The sequence below is a fragment of the Mustelus asterias genome, unplaced genomic scaffold (assembly GCF_964213995.1).
Source record: "Mustelus asterias unplaced genomic scaffold, sMusAst1.hap1.1 HAP1_SCAFFOLD_85, whole genome shotgun sequence".
Taxonomy (NCBI): domain Eukaryota; kingdom Metazoa; phylum Chordata; class Chondrichthyes; order Carcharhiniformes; family Triakidae; genus Mustelus; species Mustelus asterias.
This window is the reverse complement of record NW_027590139.1, coordinates 205,360-222,980: the sequence shown is the minus strand read 5'-3', so window position 1 is coordinate 222,980 and position 17,621 is coordinate 205,360. Positions and strand designations below refer to the sequence as shown.

The window sequence follows — 17,621 nt, the reverse complement described above, 5'->3', positions numbered from 1 at the left end:
AGGAATATAATTAAAAAAAGATGAAGTTTAAAAAAGTTTGTTGTTACTGAACTGTATTGTTGTCATTTTGTTGTTACCACACTGTATTCACCTCAATGTTTGTGGAATCTGTGTAGCGAGCAGGAATTGTTTAAACTAAGAATTTCTTCTTTCATTTTGATCAGCGAGAGGACATTATATTCTGTGAAATCTGCCTCAAGAATAAGGCTGATTGTTCAGTCTGAGTGTGAAAGAAAGATACAGGGGGCGATCTTACCGGCTTGACTCGCCGCTCGATTAGACCGGTGAGCCAGGAGGATAGCGTGCGAGACTAAAGGATTGCTATCTTCCCGGCCCGTGTTTTGCCGGCTTCATTCCCAGAAAGTGAGTGAAGGTTATTTGCACAGAGTTGCCTACATTACAATGTGATTGGTGGGTTCAGCATGGCTGCTTCCCCCCCTCGCTGGCGAGACGTCACATCGGCGAGAATCACTACTGGTCTTCACCAGCGGGGACCAGGTGCTTGGGCCACACTGGGGGTGTGGGGGGGTGGGATCGGAGGCCATTGAAGCCACCATGGTGGTCAGGGGCAGTGCCCATGGGGCAGTGCCACATTCAGTACCCTCCTGGCACCCTGGCAGTGCCCAGTTGAGTACCATAAATGTACCATGGGCAGTGCCAAGGGGATGGGTGGGGGTGGGGCTTGGTGGAGGGGTATTTATAATGACTGGGGGCTTATGCAAGGAGGGTGGACGCCAAGGGGGGAGCTTTGTATGGGGGGGGAGGGTGATCGGGGGGGACGACGGGAGGTGAATCTCTGCCAAGGAGGGTGGATGTGCACGGGGGGGCGTTCAGGAATTGGCCACGGAGGGGGCATCATTGTGATTGAATAAGCAGTGACCCTGAATTGAGTTACAATTAATGAATCAGTCGTTATAGTAAAAGACTGAGTTTTTATTTGCTTTTAAAATGTAAAATCTTAATTGTTGTGTATGTAACGAATGTGCAATGAAGATACATTTTTAAAGTTTATTTATTTGTGTCACAAGTAGGCTCACATTAACACTGCAATGAAGTGACTGTGAAAATCCCCTAGTCACCACACTCTGGCGCCTGTTCGGGTTACTCTGAGGGAGAATGTAGCACGGCCAATGCACTGAACCAGCCCGTCTTTCAGACTGGGGAAGGAAACAGGAGCAGCTGGAGGAAACCCAGGCAGACACGGGGAGAACATGCAGACACCACATGGACAGTGACCCAAGCCGAGAATCGATCCCTGGCGCTGTGAGGCAGCAATGCTAACCACTGTGCCGCAGCTGGCATAGTGTACTGGCGAGAGAGATCTTCAAGCTCTGATTAGCCTCAACATTTGAAACTGTGTGAATAAGGGTATTGTATAGAATCAGATAAAGGGGTAGTATGAACCAGTTCTCTTGTATTCCTGTCTAAGATAATAAGAGAAAGTGGTGTCAGTAATTGCGGATCCAATTCAATTAATCTGGAGACCAAATTGACCAATTGTCATGTTACAATAGGCCCAACTCTGATGTGTGGTAATCATAGAAACCCGACAGTGCAGAAGGAGGCCATTCGGCCCATCGAGTCTGCACCGACCACAATCCCACCCCACATATTTTACCCACTAATCCCTCTAACCTACGCATCCCAGGACTCTAAGGGGCAATTTTTAACCTGGCCAAACAACCTAACCCGCACATCTTTGGACTGTGGGAGGAAACCGGAGCACCCGGAGGAAACCCACGCAGACACGAGGAGAATGTGCAAACTCCACACAGACAGTGACCCGAGCCGGGAATCAAACCCGGGACCCTGGAGCTGTGAAGCAGCAGTGCTAACCACTGTGCTACCGTGCCACCAGTAATGGTCACTTTGGTGATAAAAGTAGAGGTTCTGAAGGTCTTCCTTGTGAACCAAATTCTGAAGCCTCCCAAGGCTGAGTTCCAAGGAAATTACTGTCAAAGAAGGAGCCAGACTCCCAAAGCTGAATTCCACAAGAATTCCTGTCAAAGAAGGAGCCAGAGAGGGTTACTCTTCTACAGACTGATCACCCGCATGAAGCTGTAAAAGTCAATGTCTTAAAGTTTATTTATTAGTCACAAGTCGGCTTACATTCACGCTGCAATGAAGCTACTGTGAAATTCCCCTAGTTGCCACACTCTGTTCAGGTACAGTGAATGAGAATTTAGCATAGCCAATCCACCTAACCTTCACATCATTGGGCTGTGGGAGGAAACCGGAGGACCTGGAGGAAACCCATGCAGACATGGGGAGAATGTGCAGACTCCGCACAGACAGTGACCCAAGCCGGGAATTGAACCCGGGTCCCTGGCACTGTGAGGCAGCAGTAACCACTGTACCACCGTATTCAGTAAACCTTTTTCATTCAATAAACTTCTTTTTAAATTTACTATCCAGAGAATTCTGCCTTTACCACAAAGAGGGCAGGGAACAGGCTACATATAAAGAACAAAGAACAATACAGCACAGGAACAGGCCCTTCGGCCCTCCAAGCCCGCGCCGCTCCCCGGTCCAGGATTGAATCCTGAATCCAGGATCCCCGCCCAATTTTCCAGCCTATCTACATACCAATATCCTATCCACCGAGCTGTCCCTCACAGCTACGATGCTTTGTTCATTACAACCTATTAACTTACCCCCACCCCCCCATTCCAGACCATGTGATCTCCAGGGAGAGGCGAAAACCCAGAGTGAAAAACCCCAGGGCCAATATGGGGAAAAAAAAAATCTGGGAAATTCCTCTCCGACCCCCTGAGGCGATCGAAACGAGTCCAGGAGATCACAATGGCCCCGATCGGAAAATGCTTCCCAGGAACAATTAGCCCGCGCCGCTCCCTGGTCCAAACTAGACCACTCTTTTGTATCCCTCCATTCCCACTCCGTTCATATAGCTGTCTAGATAAGTCTTAAACGTTCCCAGTGTGTCCGCCTCCACCACCTTGCCCGGCAACACATTCCAGGCCCCCACGACCCTCTGTGTGAAATATGTCCTTCTGATATCTGTGTTAAACCTCCCCCCCTTCACCTTGAACCTATGACCCCTCGTGAACGTCACCACCGACCCGGGGAAAAGCTTCCCACCGTTCACCCTATCTATGCCTTTCATAATTTTATACACCTCTATTAAGTCTCCCCTCATCCTCCGTCTTTCCAAGGAGAACAACCCCAGTTTCCCCAATCTCTCCTCATAACCAAGCCCCTCCATACCAGGCAACATCCTGGTAAACCTCCTCTGTACTCTCTCCAAAGCCTCCACGTCCTTCTGGTAGTGTGGCGACCAGAACTGGACGCAGTATTCCAAATGCGGCCGAACCAACGTTCTATACATCTGCAACATCAGACCCCAACTTTTATACTCTATGCCCCGTCCTATAAAGGCAAGCATGCCATATGCCTTCTTCACCACCTTCTCCACCTGTGACGTCACCTTCAAAGATCTGTGGACTTGCACACCCAGGTCCCTCTGCGTCTCTACACCCTTTATGGTTCTTCCATTTATCGTGTAGCTCCTCCCTACATTATTCCCACCAAAATGCATCACTTCACATTTATCAGGATTGAACTCCATCTGCCATTTCCTTGCCCAAATTTCCAGCCTATCTATATCCTTCTGTAGCCTCTGACAATGTTCCTCACTATCTGCAAGTCCTGCCAGTTTTGTGTCGTCCGCAAACTTACTGATCACCCCAGTTACTCCTTCTTCCAGATCATTTATATAAATCACAAACAGCAGAGGTCCCAATACAGAGCCCTGCGGTACACCACTAGTCACAGGCCTCCAGCCGGAAAAAGACCCTTCCACTACCACCCTCTGTCTTCTATGACCAAGCCAGTTCTCCACCCATCTAGCCACCTCCCCCTTTATCCCATGGGATCCAACCTTTTTCACGAGCCTACCATGAGGGACTTTGTCAAATGCTTTACTAAAGTCCATATAGACAACATCCACGGCCCTTCCTTCGTCAACCATTTTGGTCACTTCTTCAAAAAACACCACCAGGTTCGTGAGGCATGCCCTCCCTCTCACAAAACCATGTTGACTATCGTTAATGAGTTTATTCCTTTCTAAATGCGCATACATCCTATCTTTAAGAATCTTCTCCAACAACTTCCCCACCACGGACGTCAAGCTCACCGGCCTATAATTACCCGGGTTATCCTTCCTACCCTTCTTAAATAACGGGACCACATTGGCTATCCTCCAATCCTCTGGGACCTCACCTGTGTCCAGTGACGAGACAAAGATTTGCGTCAGAGGCCCAACTATTTCACCTCTCGTCTCCCTGAGCAGCCTTGGATAGATTCCATCAGGCCCTGGGGATTTGTCAGTCTTTATATTCTCTAACAAACCTAACACTTCCTCCTTTGTAATGGAGATTTTCTCCAACGGTTCAACACTCCCCTCCGAGACACTCCCAGTCAACACATCCCTCTCCTTAGTGAATACCGACGCAAAGTATTCATTTAGGATCTCCCCTACCTCTTTGGGCTCCAAGCATAAGTCCCCACTTTTGTCCCTGAGAGGTCCGATTTTTTCCCTTACAACCCTTTTGTTCCTAACGTATGAATAAAATATGAATTAAAGATAAACCATTTGGGTCCAGAACGTTGTGAACATCCTTTTACTCTGGTTGTCTTTGATCCTCAAGTCATTTTCTGTTTGTTTTAACCATGTTCTGTTTCATTAATAAACTTTTATCAGTAAAAATATTTGATTTTGCTGGACTTTTCCTGATGAGATTGATGCACTTTAGGGAAAGTGGGTGAGAGGGGTTGGCAGGCTCTTTAACAGAAAGTGAGTCCCTCTAAGGTAATTGGCAAAGGAGCCAGAGGGGGAGATGGGATTTTATTTTTTGACACAGCGAGTTGTTCAGATCTGCTTGAAAGATTCAATAGTATATTCCCAAAGGGGAAAGACTTGAAAGGGAAGAATTTGCAGGGCTGTGGGGAAAGAACAGAGCAGTTGGATGAATCAGAGAGTTCTTGCAAAGAGATAGCAGGGACATGACGGGCTGAATGGACTCCTGCAGCCTGTCAATCTCAGCCTCCTGCTTTTGTGCAGGTTAAAAGGAACAGATTTCAGTGCAGCCTCTTCCCTGTATATGTATTTAAAGAGACGGGTCTCTCTTTAGTTCTGAATGACTGATATAACAATTGGTTGGAGGCCCATTTCCCACTCAGTCCTCCAGCAGCTTCCTGTCTCTCTATTAGTGCGACGCCCATGGCAGTGTCCTGACTGGGGCACAGGCCCCATTATTCTCAGCTAAATTCAGCCCTCAGCTCCGTCGCCTGGCTGTCATTAACACGAGCAATAGAGAGACAGAAAGGTACCCCAGGCTCAAATGGGAAGTCGAAACGTGTGGCTTTAAATGAACTGTTCGGTAAACAAATTAAAGAATCACATGACAAAACTTCAAGTTTTCTGATGTTTACTCCAACAAACTGGAGGCAACAATGACTAAACACTTTTTTATAGGGAACATCGCCCTTAAACTGTACAATTAAACTTTGCCCTTTTACTCTTAACACCATTAAATATCCAACTCAATGGATATATTTTACTCTGCCTTGGAGTGTTGACATACTTTCTCCAAAAACCAGCCCAAAGTGATTCTTTACTCCTCCTTTTCCAGTCTGGCAACCTTTAATCCCAGAACTGTCCTTCACAGAGACAGTTCTCCTGGACATTTTCCCACTAACACAAGCAAGGCGAATCTTCCAGTCTTGTTTCACAATTCTCAGGAATTTGTGACCAACATTCGACATCGGAGCAGAAGTCGGCCATTTGGCCCTTTGAGTCGGCTCCACCGTTTATTTAGATCATGGCTGATCTGTTTGTGTTGCGTTCTCGTGCTATACCTGATACTTTTGATGTCCTTATCCAACAAGAATTAGTATAAAGGCAAAATTCTGCCCTTCAGCCCTCCAAGTCTGCACCGACCATGCTGCCCAACTTAACTAAAACCTCCTACCCTTCCGGGGACCATATATATTCCCTTCCTATTCATGTATTTGTCAAGACGCTCCTTAAAAGTCACTACTGTATTCGCTTCCATTACCTCCCCTGCCAACGAGTTCCAAACACCCGCTATTCTGTAAAAAATCTGCCTCGAACATCTCCTTTAAACCTTCCACCCTGGGAAAAAGCTTCTGACTATCCACTCCGTCCATGCCTCTCAATCTTGTAGACTTCTATCAGGTCCCCCCTCAACCTCCGTCACTCCAGTGAGAACAAACCAAGTTTTTCCAACCTCTCCTCAGAGCTAATGCGCTCCATACCAGACAACATCCTGGTAAAACTTTTTTGCACCGTCTCCAAAGCCTCCACATCCTTCTGGTAGTGTGGCAACCAGAATTGAACACTATATTCCAAGTGCGGCCTAACTAAGCTTCTATAAAGCTGCAACCTGACTTGCCAATTTTTAAACTCAATACCCCGGCCGATGAAGGCAAGCATGCCATATGCCTTCTTGACTACCTTCTCCATCTGCATTGCCACTTTCAGTGACCTGTGTACCTGTACACCCAGATCCCTTTGCCTATCAATACCCTTAAGGGTTCTGTCATTTACTGTATATTTCCTGTCTGTATTAGACCTTCCAAAATGCATTACCTCACATTTGTCCGGAATAATAAAGGATAACATTCCATTTGTCAGAACTTTGATTTATTTGAACTAAGATTTATGGGTGTTCTCTTGTTTACAATAACCTCCCTAATCGTAAATCACACCAGGTTCCAGTGACTTAACCATATGGCAAGAAAGAATACTTTAAATGGTGAATTCAGAAAGTTTATTAATCATTAAAAATGTAACAAGTCAGAAAGATAAAAAACAGAGTGTTGATTAACAGTTAATAGAGAAAGTTTAACTTTAACAATTGAACAGACTTCTCTCCATCCCTCTCAGACCAGGACATGAAGTGACTGCTCCAAAAACATGGATAACTTGTAAAATTGGTATCAAGGCAAAATTCTGCTGTTGTTGGAATCTGAAACAAAAACAGAAAATGCTGGACAATCTCAGCAAGTCTGACAGCATCTGTAGAGAGAGAATAGAGACAACATTTTGAGTCAGGATTACTCTTTGTCAGAGGTGAAGACAAGGAAAGTCGGACAAAATTGGGAAGCAATCTATTAAACCTCCTCTGAACCACTTTCAATGCATTTGTATCATTTCTTAAATAGGAGACAAAGCTGCACCGAGTGTTCAAGATGCAGTCTCAGCAACGCCCTGTATAACTGAAGCAGAACATCTTTACTCCTGTGGTCAATTTATCTCATAATAAAGGATAACATTCCATTTGTAAGAACTTTGATTTATTTGAACTAAGATTTATGGGGGTTCTCTTGTTTACAAAAACCTCCCTCATCGTAAATCACACCAGGTTCCAGTGTCTTAACCATATGGCAAGAAAGAACACTTTAAATGGTGAATTCAGAAAGTTTATTAATCATTAAAAATGTAACAAGTCAGAAAGATAAAAAAACAGAGTGTCGATTAACAGTTAATAGAGAAAGTTTAACATTAACAATTGAACAGACTTCTCTCCATCCCTCTCAGACCAGGACATGAAGTGATCGCTCCAAAAACATGGATAACTTGTAAAACCAACAGGTCTCAACACCTCTCTGGAAACATCTCTCCCTCCACCTCTTTCTACCAAATTGCCTTCTCAAGACCACTTTTTTATACTTTAAAAATGTCAAAAGACCATCTTAGCCAATTCCCATAAATCTTCAATTATAAACTAAAATATACACGAGTTTTCAGGTGATTTAAAAACAAATGAACTGTCTGCTGAAAGGGTTAACTTTTCTACAGAACCTAAAGGGATGGGGAGTGAGCAGCAAAAACTTGGCACACAATTACATCACTTTACACAAGATTAAAACAAAACAAATGGTTTTAAACTTCATCTATTAATTTTTTTGTTATATTCCTCAACCTATTTAATTTGATCAGTTTTTGTTAGGGATGGGTAACTTCTGTTCTTTATAAACTGATTCACTCATTTTGTTCATTCGACATGGGCTCGGAGAATCAGAACCCAGACTTTATCATCCTGATCCTTTTTCTCCCTTTGCCACCACTCCCTCTGTTTTGCGGGAGAGTTGTGGGGATTCCAATCAGACCGAATCATTTTATCAAAAAAGTAAAATACTGCGGATGCTGGAATCTGAAACAAAAACAGAAAATGCTGGAAAATCTCAGCAGGTCTAACAGCATCTGTGGAGAGAGAATAGAGCCAATGTTTCGAATCTGGATGACCCTTTATAAGAGCTCTTATGAAGTGTCATCCAGACTCGAAAGATTGGCTCTATTCTCTCATAATTTTAATCGATAAGTTTCTTGTTCTTAGTTTCCAAATGGCAGGTAAGAGACCTGTCCGGTCCCCACTCTGATTTTTCACTGGCCATGCTTGGGTAGGATTATAACCATTAGAATCTACTCTCAGAGATCTGCTTTTCAGTCCAGTGCTACTTGGAGTATACCGTCACTTCACCAACTATCAGGTCACAAGTCCCTCACAGTTCTTATCACAAATTTATGATAAAATAATTTAAACATGCCTGAGAATACTTCTTAACTTCTTAGTCAGCGACCTACCCCCGTTTGTTGATTAGTCAGACCCCTTTTTTACAGATTCCAGGTTCCTCAGCCGCTGAACACCAGCCGGTCCTGCAATAATCTCATAGAATCTCTCCAGTGCAGAAGGAGGCCATTCAGCCCATCAAGTCTGCACCAACCACATTCCCACCGACACTGTCCCCATAACCCCATTCATTTACGCTAGCTAGTCCCCCTGACACAAAGGGGCAATTTAGCATGGCCAATCCACCTAACCCACACATCTTTGTACTGTGCGAGGAAACCGGAGCACCCGGAGGAAACCTACACAGACACGTGGAGAATGTGCAAACTCTACACAGACAGTGATCCAAGCTGGGAATCAAACCCGGGTCCCTGGCGCTTTGAGGCAGCAGTGCTAACCACTGTACCACCGTGCCGCCCCAGTTTAATTCGAGCTCATTCTGAGTAAATATTCTCACCAGGTCCTCTGTCAGGGCCCTGCTGAGCAGCTTTAATGGTCCGTGATTGCAGAAACTGAGCAGTCACAGGAATGTGGTCAAGATAGTCCAGTCCCATAATGCCTCACATTCAATCTGCAGTCCTTCAATTATAACAGAATATGTGGCTGTATGTAGCTGCCTCGGCCACGATCAGCGCCAACACTGCCTTCCTGAACTGCTACAATGCCTGAGGTGTAGGTACACCCACAGTGCTGTTAGGGAGGGATTTCCAGCTACACATTCCAGACTTTCACTAACTGTTGGTGGGTTCCAGATTGATATATTCCATTCAACACACCCAAGGTGAGTTATTCCAATTCCTTTATTGTCCAGGACAATATATTTACAATATCTTTAAAACAGAAATTAAACATTCCCATTTGATTTCAGGTATTAACATATTCTGTTAGTTTGTTCTTTATTGTCGATGTCAGGCTGGGGTTGTTCCTCTTGGAGCAAAGGAGGTTGAGGGGAGATTTGATAGAGGTGGACATGATTCTGACTGGTTTACATAAGGTGGACAAAGAAAAGCTGTTCCCATTAGCTGATGGGACAAGGACGAGGGGGGCACAGATTGATGGTTTTGGGTCAGAGAGGAAGGGGGGATGTGAGGAAGAATATTTTGATGCAGCGAATGGTAATGACCTGGAACTCGCTGCCTACGAGGGTGGAGGAAATGGAGACAATAAACAATTACAAAGGAAATTGGATGGACATTTGAGGGGGTTTCAAACAAATATAGTGACTCTTAACTTCCTCACACCCTGTCACTCTGTGATCCGTGTGAAATTTAAAACCGGGTATTCGCAACAAGACTCAAAGAGCATCAGCCCACTGGAGGCAAAGTCATGAGACCGGCCAGTCCAGCAAAAAGAAACCCTCCGACCCTCCCCATTGACCAACTGTGAGAATGAACAAAATGCAGTCCTGGATGTAATTGAGAGCAGAAACAATAACAGCAGAATCCAACCCCTGGAATCACTCGTGAACTCGCTGGTGTCTCAACAGGTGGGATGTCCGAGTGAATCCCTCCCCACACTCAGAGCAGGTGAATGGCCTCTCCCCAGTGTGAACTCGCTGGTGTCTCCGCAGGGCAGATGACTGAGTGAATCTCTCCCCACACTGAGAACAGGTGAACGGCCTCTCTCCAGTGTGAACTCGCTGGTGTGTCTGCAGGTGGGATGTCCAAGTGAATCCCTTCCCACATTGAGAGCAGGTGAATGGCCTCTCCCCAGTGTGAAGTCGCTGGTGTGTCTGCAGGTAGGATGACCGAGTGAATCCCTTCCCACATTGAGAACAGGTGAATGGCCTCTCCCCTGTGTGAACTCGCTGGTGTGTCTGCAGGTAGGATGACCGAGTGAATCCCTTCCCACATTGAGAACAGGTGAATGGCCTCTCCCCTGTGTGAACTCGCTGGTGTGTCTGCAGGTGGGATGACCGAGTGAATCCCTTCCCACACTGAGAGCAGGTGAATGGCCTCTCCCCAGTGTGAACTCGCTGGTGTTTGCGCAGGCTGGATAAATGAGTGAATCCCTCCCCACACTGAGAACAGGTGAACGGCCTCTCCCCAGTGTGGTTGCGCCGATGAGCTTCCAGCTCTGATGGGACTCTGTATCTCTTCCCACAGTCCGCACATTTCCATGGTTTCTCCATGCTGCAGGTGTCCTTGCCTCTGTCTTGGGTGGACAATCAGTTGAAGCCTTGTCCACACACACAACACGAGTACCGTCTCCCCCTGCTGTGAATGATGTGATATTTATTCAGGCTGTGTGACTGGTTAAAGCTCTTTAGTCAGTGCACTGGAACACTCTCACTCGAGTGTGGCAGTGTGTTGGTGCTTTTCCAGTCACACTGATGTTTGAAATCTTTTCAAATCAACAGACTGGACAATCACTTCTTCTAGATTCAAAGTCCGATGATATTCAGCTCCCAAGGAATATGACTCTGTCAGATCTGATGTGATGTTTGAGATTTCGGTCTGTGATTCCTCTTTCAATATCCTATAAAACGAGTTTACACATATCATCAGTGTCAGTACAGGATAGAAATTCAGAACAGGATTCTATTTAAAAATGAAAGTGGATGGGCACTTCAAGGAAATAAACTTTCAGGAGAATGGGGATATAGAGTGGGAATGGGACTGGAATGTTATACAGAGCGTCAGCATGGATTCGAATTACCAAATGGATTCCTTCTGTGCTGTAATGACGTTATGGCTCGAAATGTATAACATAGCTACAATATTATATTACAATGCAAGAAATAATAATAAATGTATTTTATTACAGAAACATAAATAATATATTTAATCTGGGTACCATATAATAACACTAGACATATCTCTGTCCTATATTAATTTACTGTCCCCTTAAATATCAGCCATCTGCTGCCCTTTAATTGTGAACATTGGGAAAGAGCCCATCCTTTTAGACAGAAAGAAGATTAATGTTTCAGGGTGGGCAGAATGAATTACAGGGAATAAAAATGTATCAGATTCTGTTGGTCAATATAAGCTCAGAAGTGGAAGGGAAATCATCTCCAGTGGAAGAGAAACAATTCCTGAACATTGTAAGACTAAGCTGGTAAATCAGCAGTGAATAGAGTTGTGAAGTGGTTAAAAACCTCATCAAGACATAGCTTGCGGAAATAATAGTTAAAATACACCCATTATTAGAGGCAGAGGAAGGTAGACAATGGCAGAGAGCTGATCAGGGAGGGCAGAGGTCAAACAGAGAAATGGATGGCCTTTAAAATATTCATTCATGGATGTACAAAGCATGGTTAGCAAGTTTGCAGATGATACTAAATTAGGAGGTATCGCTGATAGCGAAGATGGTTATCAAATATTACAGGGGGATCTTGATCAGTTGGGGAAGTGGGCCGATGATTGGCAAATGGATTTCAGTACAGATAATACAGAGTACAGAGGCACAACCTCAGGCTAAAGGGACAATCCTTTAAAACAGAGATAAGGAGGAATTTCTTCGGCCAGAGAGTGGTGAATTTGTGGAACTTTTTGCCGCAGAAGGCTGTGGAGGCCAGGTCATTGAGTGTCTTTAAAACAGAGATATATAGGTTCTTGATTAATAAGAGGATCAGGGGTGATGGGAAAAAGGCAGAAGAATGGTGATGAGAAAAATATCAGCCATGATTGAATGGTGGAGCAGACTCGATGGGCCAAGTGGCCTAATTCTGCTCCTATGTCTTATGGTCTTGAGTGTGAGTGTTGCATTTTGGAAAGTCAAACCAGGGTAGGACTTATACAGTAAATGGTAAGGCCCTGGGGAGTGTTGAGGAACAGAGGAACCCAGGAGTACAGAGGGACCCAGGAGCACAAGTACATAGTTCGTTGAAAGTGATGTCACAGGTAGACAGAGTGGTGAAGAAGGCATTTAGCACACTGGCCTTCATCAGTCAGGGCACTGAGTATAGGAGTTGGGACATTCTGTTATAGTTGTATAAGTCGTTGGTGAGGCTGCACTTGGAGTATTGTGTACAGTTTTTGTAACCCTGTTATAGGAAAGACATTGATAAACTGGAAAAAGTGCAAAGAAGATTTATGAGGATGTTGCTGGGACTAATGGGCCTGAGTGATCACGAGAGGTTGGACAGGCAAGGGCTTTATTCCTTCGAATGTAGGAGAATGTGGGGTGACTATATTGAGGTGTATTAAATCATGGGGGGCATTGGTAGGATGAACCCATAGTCTTTTTGCCAGGGTAGGGGAATTGAAAACTGGAGGGCATAGGTTTAAGATGAGAGGGGAAAGATTAAAAGAGACCTGAGGGGCAACTTCTTCATGCAGAGGGTGGCATGTACATGGAATGAGCTGCCAGAGAAAGTGGTTGAGGCAGGTTTAAACAGCAGGTTTAAACATTTAAAAAGCATTTGGATAAGTACATGAATTGGAAAGGATTAGAGGGATATGGGCCAAACATGGGCAATTGGGACTAGCTGGGAGGGCACCATGGTTGGCATGGATCAGTTGGGCCGAAGGGCCTGTTTCCGTGCTGTATTGCTCTATGACTCTATGTGTTGGCTGCATCAGCATCTATTGCCCACAACTCATTGCCCTTGAACTGAGTGGCTTGCATTGCTGGGGGAAGTGGTAATTTCCTTCTTTAAAAGGACATTATTAAATCGGATGGATTTTTACGACAATTGTCATCAATGGACTTCTAATTCTAGATTTGTACTGAATTCAAATTTCAACATCTGCCGTTGTGGGATTCGAACCCAGGGTTCACAGTGTATTGCCTGGATCCCTGTATTACGAAGCCAATGACACTATCACTGCACCATTGCCTCCCCATCCATGGTAAAGGAGTCATAATAGCCCGAATCCATGGAATCAGAGCATGCTCTAAATTTGAATTAATGCTCACTAACACTCACCTCAAGACAATTTCACTGTTTTCAATTTTAAAATCTGCTGCAGCTGAAAAGATCTCAGAGAGATTGGTGTCCGGGAAAAATGTTGCAATCTTCAAATCGTGTCCCTGTAAATGAGGAAAGTTATAGGTGTAATTCAAGGTTAGAAATTCAAGACAGTCAAACATTTCTTTTGGTCTCAGTTTGCTGTGAGTAAATCCTCCCCTTCTAACCCCCTGTAAAAGGAGTTTCCAAAATCCATCAGCATCTGTCCAGAACAGAAATTCAAAACATTCTCTCCTCCTTTAACCTGGCACAGAATTACTTTAGCTGGGACAAAATTGCAGTGGAGGCAGTTCAGGGAAGGTCCAGTTGGTTGATTCCTGAAATGAGGAGTTTTGTCTTTGAGGATGAGCAGTTTGGGCCTGTACTCATTGGAGTTTAAAAGACTGAGAAGTTATTGAAACAGCTGGGAATTTAAAGGCGGCACGGTGGTTAGCACTGCTGCCTCACAGTACCAGGGTCCCAGGTTCAATTCCGGCCTTGGGTCACTGTCTGTGTGGAGTTTGCACATTCTCCCCATGTCTACGTGGGTTTCCTCCAGGTGCTCTGGTTTCCTCCCACAGTCCAAAGATGTGTGGGTCAGGTGGATTGGCCATGCTAAATTGACCCTAGTGTCAAATGCATGGGGTTGTGGGGATGGTGCCTGGGTGGGATTGTGGTCAGTACAGACTCAATGGGCCAAATGGCCTCCTTCTGCACTGCAGGGATTCTATGATTCATATGATATAAGGTGCTTGACAAGGTAGATGCTGAGAGGATGTTTCCTCTGGTGTGGAAATCAAGTAAAAATAAAGGATCTCAAATTTAAGATGAAGAGAGATCTTTTCTCTCAGCGGGTTGTTGATCTTTGGAACTCTGTCTTCACCAGTGAGGATTGGAGGCAGGTCATTGAATATATTCAAAGCTGAGGTTTTGATCCACAAGAAAGTCAAGGGTATGGACGGGGTGGGGGAGCAAAGTAGACATGATCTTATTGAATGATGCAGCAGGCTCGATGGGCCGAATGACGGGCTCCTGTTCCTAATTCTTATTCCGATGGTCTTTTTTTAATACTTTTCCAATTCAATCAGATCAAATCCAATTCAGAGTCTCAACAAGTTGAGACATTTCCGATCCAGGCTGACAAGACAGGGCGGGTGACTAAGCCACCCTGTCCTGGGCCTGATCTACATGAGTCAAGCTGATTGGAGAAGGGGGAGGATCCTCCTCCAAGACTTGAGCTCATTTGCATCTTAGCCAAAAGGCCAAGATGCCGCTTTTAAAAATTGCTTCATATGAAACATATGAAGCCTCAGCGTAACCCCATGACCTCAACCAAGTGCAGATCCGATACTACACTTGATCTTAGCCAAAATCTTGGATAGCTGCGCATGCGCCCTGCTACCTATTGTCCCTCTGAAGACAGAGGTTCTGAACCAGCCCCTGAAACCACGCCCATTGTGACCCACCACCGGCAGCAGCGCATTCGCTCTCCTTCCCCACTGAAACAAGATGGCGGCCGATAACCGGGGCCTGTTCCCGAGATAAAAGCCTGGGAGCTGTAAACCCGGGACCTGCAGGATCTTATTCGGGCCGTGCGGCCTACAGCGGATGTTTGTGAAGCCATAGCTCCCTCCCTACCCCGACTCCACTTCTCCTGCAGCCCCACAGACTCACCTGCTGAAAAAAGCGTCTCCCGCACTCGCATGGCTCCGGGCAAAGTGACACTGCGCACGCTCCCGATACAGCACTGCGCCTGCGCAAGAGGCTCCTGTGGAATGAATTGGGCACGTTCACAACCGCAGGGGCACCTGGGAATTAACGGCGTCATTGTCAAGGACAATAATAGAAAATTATCTTGTGCAATGAAGATCAATTAATTTTTTTTATGCATTCCTCGGAATTTGTGCGCTGCCATTCTCTATTTCTAAAATTGATTTAAACCAGTGCTCTCCTGTGGGAATACCCCGAGTTTTTCAAACTTTTCCCACTGGTTTCCCTCTCTCTCTGCTCCCCTGAAGGTGCTCACACTCGTTGGGTAAATCTCACAGAGATTGGTTTCTTTCACTTTCTTTCTCCTGATGCTGAATATTCTGTTTTATGGAATGATACATCACAGATGGAAACCATTTGGCTCATCCTGCCCAGTCGGGCTGTCTTTAAGATCTATCCAATTAATCCCACAGCCCTGCTGGCAGAGTGAGAACAATGTATATATACTGCAGCAATATAGGAGATGAATGGAAAATGTTTTCCAGTTGCATACCTCTCAGACACACTCACCCCTAGAAAGATAAATTGGCCTGTGTACTAAGCAGATATTAAGGTTCCACTTAAAATTAAAACAGAAGGTGTTGGAAAAATGCAGCAGTCACCGGGGCCGAGTTTATGGTCAAAATGATGGTGCTGAGCTGCCGTTAGAAAATAACCAGGAATTCAACAAGCCACTCAAAATATTGAATCAAACAAAATTGATCAAAGATTGAGCCAAAGTATTCTGTTTTCCAACATGGTGCTATGATTTTTTGTGATTGTTTTAATGTTCTCACAGTTACCTGGTGTAGTCCGGGTTTATTTTATACTCATTCCAACCCATCGCTGTCCATGAAGCACATTACCCCCACTCTGATTCTCCATCCCATCACAGACAACTCAGTCACTGTCTGGAAATTAGGGCTTTTAATGAGAGCTCTGACAACCGAGAATGCACAGTAGGCAGAATCAACCCGAGCTAACAAACCCCAGACAGTGAACATTATATCCCAGACCTGAATATAAAGTAGTGTACATTCTCCCCCCAGACCTGAATATAAAACAGTAAACATTATCCCCCAGACCCGAATATAAAACAATGAACATTATCCCCCCAGACCCAAATATAAAACAGTGAACATTATCCCCCCCAGACCCAAATATAAAACAGTGAACATTATCCCCCCCAGACCAAATATAAAACAATGAACATTACCCCCGCCCCCCAGATCCGAATATAAAACAGTGAACATTATCCCCCCCACACTTGAATACAAAATTGTCCTGATGGATTCAGACAGCATTATCACAATATTCCAAATGTGTTTTTTCCAGGAATAGATTCAGCGGCTGCATCACTGGAGGCCAGAGAAACTTTCCTCAAACTCGGCTCATGTGAGGAATCCCTCCAATGAGGCTCAGGAATACAACAACCAGCGTCACGTGACCACCAAGTGTGTAACTGAACAAACTACCGCGACGTTGAAGATGTGTTTCAGTGTGAAATGATTTGCTTCACCTGTTGCTTCAGATTTGAGAGAAAATGTCCCTTTCTGGGGTAATTTGACCTTGACCCAGGCACTTTTCAGATCTGAAAGTGATGGCCTTTAGCACAATCACAAGGCTGCACAATACAGAGGGAACACTAATCTGTTTCATTCTGCGACTATGTCGTGGTTACACGAGTGATACTTTCCACTAATTAGCTGCCAGCACCAAAAAGGCATTCAGCCTCCAACACAAATGAGCAAGGCTGGGTATGAATATCTTTGATGTGGAGATGCCGGCGTTGGACTGGGGTAAACACAGTAAGAAGTCTAACAACACCAGGTTAAAGTCCAACAGGTTTATTTGGAAGCAAAAGCCACTAGATTTCGTCAGGTGGGTGGGAGCCTGACGAAGGAACAGCGTTCCGAAAGCTAGTGGCTTTTGCTACCAAATAAACCTGTTGGACTTTAACCTGGTGTTGTTAGACTTCTTACTATGAATATCTTTGCCAGTGCAGTGCCGGATACTGGGCTGTACATCCCAGTGAGTGGCTGATAGAATAAAACAGCATGTTCCTTGATCTGTCAGAATAGGTAGTGATTATTTTTGCAGCCAACACTCACAAAACCAAAAATACAATGTTTAATGTGATTACAGACTGGGCAGCACTTGAACAATCCTGAGTGTGCCAATAGCTGCACTCATAATCAATTGAAGATAATCAGTCGAGTTCATAGTTACAGTTGTGAGAAGCAACTTACATTTATACGCAGCGATCCTTTCCCTGCAAACAAAAGGAGAATTTTCAAGCCTTGCACCTTTTATGAATTTCCCAGAAGCTTGATAAACCTACAGTCTTCTATTGATTTCTCCAT

At 44.9% G+C, this 17,621-nt stretch overlaps 1 protein-coding gene across 1 annotated transcript in view; it reads right to left on the bottom strand.

Annotated features, from left to right (window-relative positions):
- Positions 1 to 17,621, bottom strand: part of LOC144483983 (uncharacterized) — a 196,264-nt gene extending 178,643 nt beyond the window's left edge. Inside the window, 3 exon segments of the mRNA XM_078202559.1 lie at positions 10,100 to 10,668; positions 16,012 to 16,061; positions 17,600 to 17,621. Of these exon segments, the coding sequence (XP_078058685.1) occupies positions 10,100 to 10,668; positions 16,012 to 16,061; positions 17,600 to 17,621 (641 nt within the window).